Consider the following 3,592-nt stretch of genomic DNA (forward strand, 5'->3'; position numbering starts at 1 on the left):
CTTTGGGGCAAGGACCAAAACGGGCAGGTGCTCAAGCTCCCCCAGCCCCCCCCTCTGCACGTGCCTGCTAACTAGCTTGTGATCTAACACAGTGTTGCTCATTTTTTTCACTGGGACAGGGGTGACGGGTTATAGGGGGTTAGAACTGCTGCTGACTGACTCATCTGTTGTTAAGTGTAGTAAAAGGTTCAGGGATAAGTTAAATATATGAATATGTTGGAAATGTTTTTTTTTCTCCTAATTCACTAAATGCTCTTGAAAATAGTGACACCCACAAAATAGAGATATTCAGACATGAGGTGGGTGTAAATTTCCTTTCCTTTCCGTTTTCTGAAAATACAAACAACATCCATAAGTCTGACATGCGTCACACTGATGGCTGCTATGTCCTGCTGAGCTTACGTTCTCCAACACAGATGCTAACTTAGCTGCTGTCTCGACTGAGATGATCATATTTCCATTATTAATACAGCAACACACATTTTATCCTATGAAACTTTACAACTTCACGTCACAAACAAACCATTTTAAAGTAGGAAATATTTATGTATGTGTTGTCAATCTATTACCATGATTTGGTCTTTAAATTGCTATTCATATTACTTTATATTACTATAGCTAGTACGATTATTACTAGAACATTTCCGAAGAAATTTAAACAAGGCCTGCCAAAGTGTGCCTGTCGGTTGGAACCCACCTTTCTGATGCTAAAAATTAGCATCAATGCTAAAGTAAGCTACAATGTACTCATTAGCATGTGGAGAGTCAGAAGTATGTTGAGTAAGTTGAACTTACACCTTTCAGAATGTTAAAACTAGTGCATAAGCTAAATTTTCCCAAAATGCTAATGTTAGTCTACATGCTGCCGCTAACACCGACCGCACCCGCACTGGCACATGTGTAACTAGTGTTACTCATGTGACACTAGTAAGTTGTGTCATATTGACCTTCTCCTTTCAGTATGCTAAACATGGCCAATAAATAAGAAAAATAGCTGAAAGATTTTTGTAGGGAAAAGGGTAATGCTGGTGCACTGCCCTGCTATGCAAGGCGGTGCATAATAATAATAAATAATACATTTTATTTATTATATAATAGTATGAGCCAAAATAATATTTAAAGAACAAATCATACTAAGAGATTAACAGTAAATAAATACATAAATATTTTCTACATTAAAAAAGTTTGTTAGGGCTTTCTGTGTATTTTGTTTAGAAAATAATTTTATTAATTCAATGTTCAATGTATTATTTCACTATTATTTTATTAATGTGGTTTACCAGTTTGAATAACCTGACTTCCAATCCATGAAGAAAAAACATGCAAAGCAAAAATACACCAGAAACAGACCTGCAGCCCACGGGCGGTTCTAGGGGGGGCTCTACAGGGGTACTGAAGAAATTATACTAAATAAATGTGGTGGATTTATTTAACTTTCACAATTTTATTTTTACAATGAATTAAAAGTTCTAAGCTACCTCTATATACTCTATGGATAACCTTTTTAACAACGAACACTGCCATAAAATATTGTCATATCACTGCAGCGGCCGTCCCACCCCATGAGAGTAGGATGACACATGCCATTGTGGGTGTCCCTTATCCCTTATTTTAATTTCTGAAATTAGCATATATAATCTCTTCAGCCCGCCCCTGCTTGCAATGCACTAGTATGCACTGTTACCATACTGCTAAAAGAATGATGATTTAGGTGATAGAACCTGTGTCATCTGTTTGTTTTTCTGACAGAGGACCAGATACCTGCTGGTTTCCCCAACATAGACATGGGACCCCAGCTGAAGGTTGTGGAACGAACAAATACAGCTACGATGCTGTGTGCAGCCAGTGGAAACCCAGACCCTGAGATTTTCTGGTTTAAAGATATGTTGCCTGTGGACATCAGCAGCAGTAATGGGAGGATAAAACAGCTGCGGTCAGGTGAAGTAGTCTTTTCAACTTATTCATGCACATTTTCATATTGTAATTTATCAAAAAGGGGATTTAGCTGCAGCTTTGATGAGTGTTTAGTGATTTTAAAATGCTCTGTGGTAAGACCGACCTTTCTCTCAACACAGCTGATGGTAAAATAGAGGAGACACAACGATTACAGCACCAGACTTAATTAAAGTCTACGGAATTATTTGATGTGAGCATCAGCATGTAAAATTCAGCTTGACTTTAAGCAGAACTCACAATTTCATCAAGGGGTTTCTTTCTCAGGCATGAGGTAAATGTTACACAAATTTATTTAATAAGAAAATAAATCTTCAACCACTTAATATGGAGGGTTTTTTTTTAGCAACAATAGATTTATTTAAAAAACCATAATGCAAAAAAATAATTATAGTTATTCTAATAAATAGCAGATCAGTAGCCAAAATCCCTCAAGAATAATATAAGGTTATATTTAAATCACTCAAATGATGTCAGCACGAAAAATAAATAAATAAATAAATAAATAAATGTCCCAAAATTTCAGTTTATTTTAATCATAATAGAGTCTCATATCCTCAAAAACAAAGTCCTGAAAATATTCCCCAAAGTTCAAAGTCCCAATCTAAAATTAAAAATCCAAAACGGAAAAATCCTCCCCCAACAACAGAAACTGTCCATAAGTCTGATATATTTATCTTTTAAATTATTTAGTTTAGTCAAAAGAAAACAAACATAGTGGTTATGTTACAACCCCCTTGTTGTAACATAATGAATGAATCTTCATTTTAAAATGAAGATTCTTTAAAACATTTAATTTTGAAAAATAAAACAAATTTCAATATTGACCAGAACAGCAGACAAGGCATTTTTGGGACACCATATTAAAAAATATATGTTGAAACCAAGCCCCAAAACCCATTTTGCCCAGCCTGCTGTGTGGTCTTAACAAGCTCAATGTTTTGTAGGGGTCTGGGACTGTCAAATAAAGATTAGGCAGCAAAAATGCTTCCAAAGATAATTTGACCGATGGAAAAGATCACTGAGAAAAATTTGACCAATGGTTACTTAAAAAAATTGTGGCAACAAAGTGACACGTAATATAATTGAATAGAATTTAAGTTCTACAATTTTGATTAAAAAGTACTGAATATGTTAACTTAACTTAAAAACATGAAGTACATCTTAATAAAAGCAACAGCTGAAATGTGTTTGATTTATTAATATCAATGCAAATGATCATTTATATTGCCCAAAAATATTTAGTAAATCCAAGTCAATTTTACAAGAAAAACTAATTTTTATTTACTAAGTATCTGAGCAAAAATGATGTAGATTTATTAAATATCTGGGGGAAATTTAATCATATTTACTAATAATCTAGGTGAAATTAACATATTTATTAATTAAATGGGTGAAATTGATTTACATTTACTAAACATCAACATAAAAATTATTTGGATTAAGTAAATAATACAAATAATATCAACTCATATTGTAGCACATTATTGGTTAATTCAACACATTAAAACTGTTGTTCTTATTAATCTGTAGCTAAAATAATTAATCAATTTTAAGTTTTTATTTGTATCATAGCACTTTAAATCTATTCAATAATATTGAATGTCACTTTGTTGCCATAATTTTTCTGTGTCTAATT

The 3,592-nt window shown here is 33.2% G+C and overlaps 1 protein-coding gene across 2 annotated transcripts in view; it reads left to right on the forward strand.

Annotated features, from left to right (window-relative positions):
- ptprfa (protein tyrosine phosphatase receptor type Fa) overlaps window positions 1-2,442 on the forward strand; it is a 36,231-nt gene extending 33,789 nt beyond the window's left edge. Inside the window, exon 5 of one of the 2 annotated variants that reach the window (XM_007578202.2) lies at window positions 1,750-2,442. In XM_007578202.2, the coding sequence (XP_007578264.1) occupies window positions 1,750-2,090 (341 nt within the window). In that variant the 3' untranslated portion in view covers window positions 2,091-2,442. The remainder of the gene's footprint in view (window positions 1-1,749) is intronic. The other variant, XM_016664137.1, reaches the window with a different exon arrangement.
- Window positions 2,443-3,592: the final 1,150 nt, after the last annotated feature.

The sequence above is a fragment of the Poecilia formosa genome, unplaced genomic scaffold (assembly GCF_000485575.1).
Source record: "Poecilia formosa unplaced genomic scaffold, Poecilia_formosa-5.1.2 Scaffold470, whole genome shotgun sequence".
In the NCBI taxonomy this organism is placed as follows: domain Eukaryota; kingdom Metazoa; phylum Chordata; class Actinopteri; order Cyprinodontiformes; family Poeciliidae; genus Poecilia; species Poecilia formosa.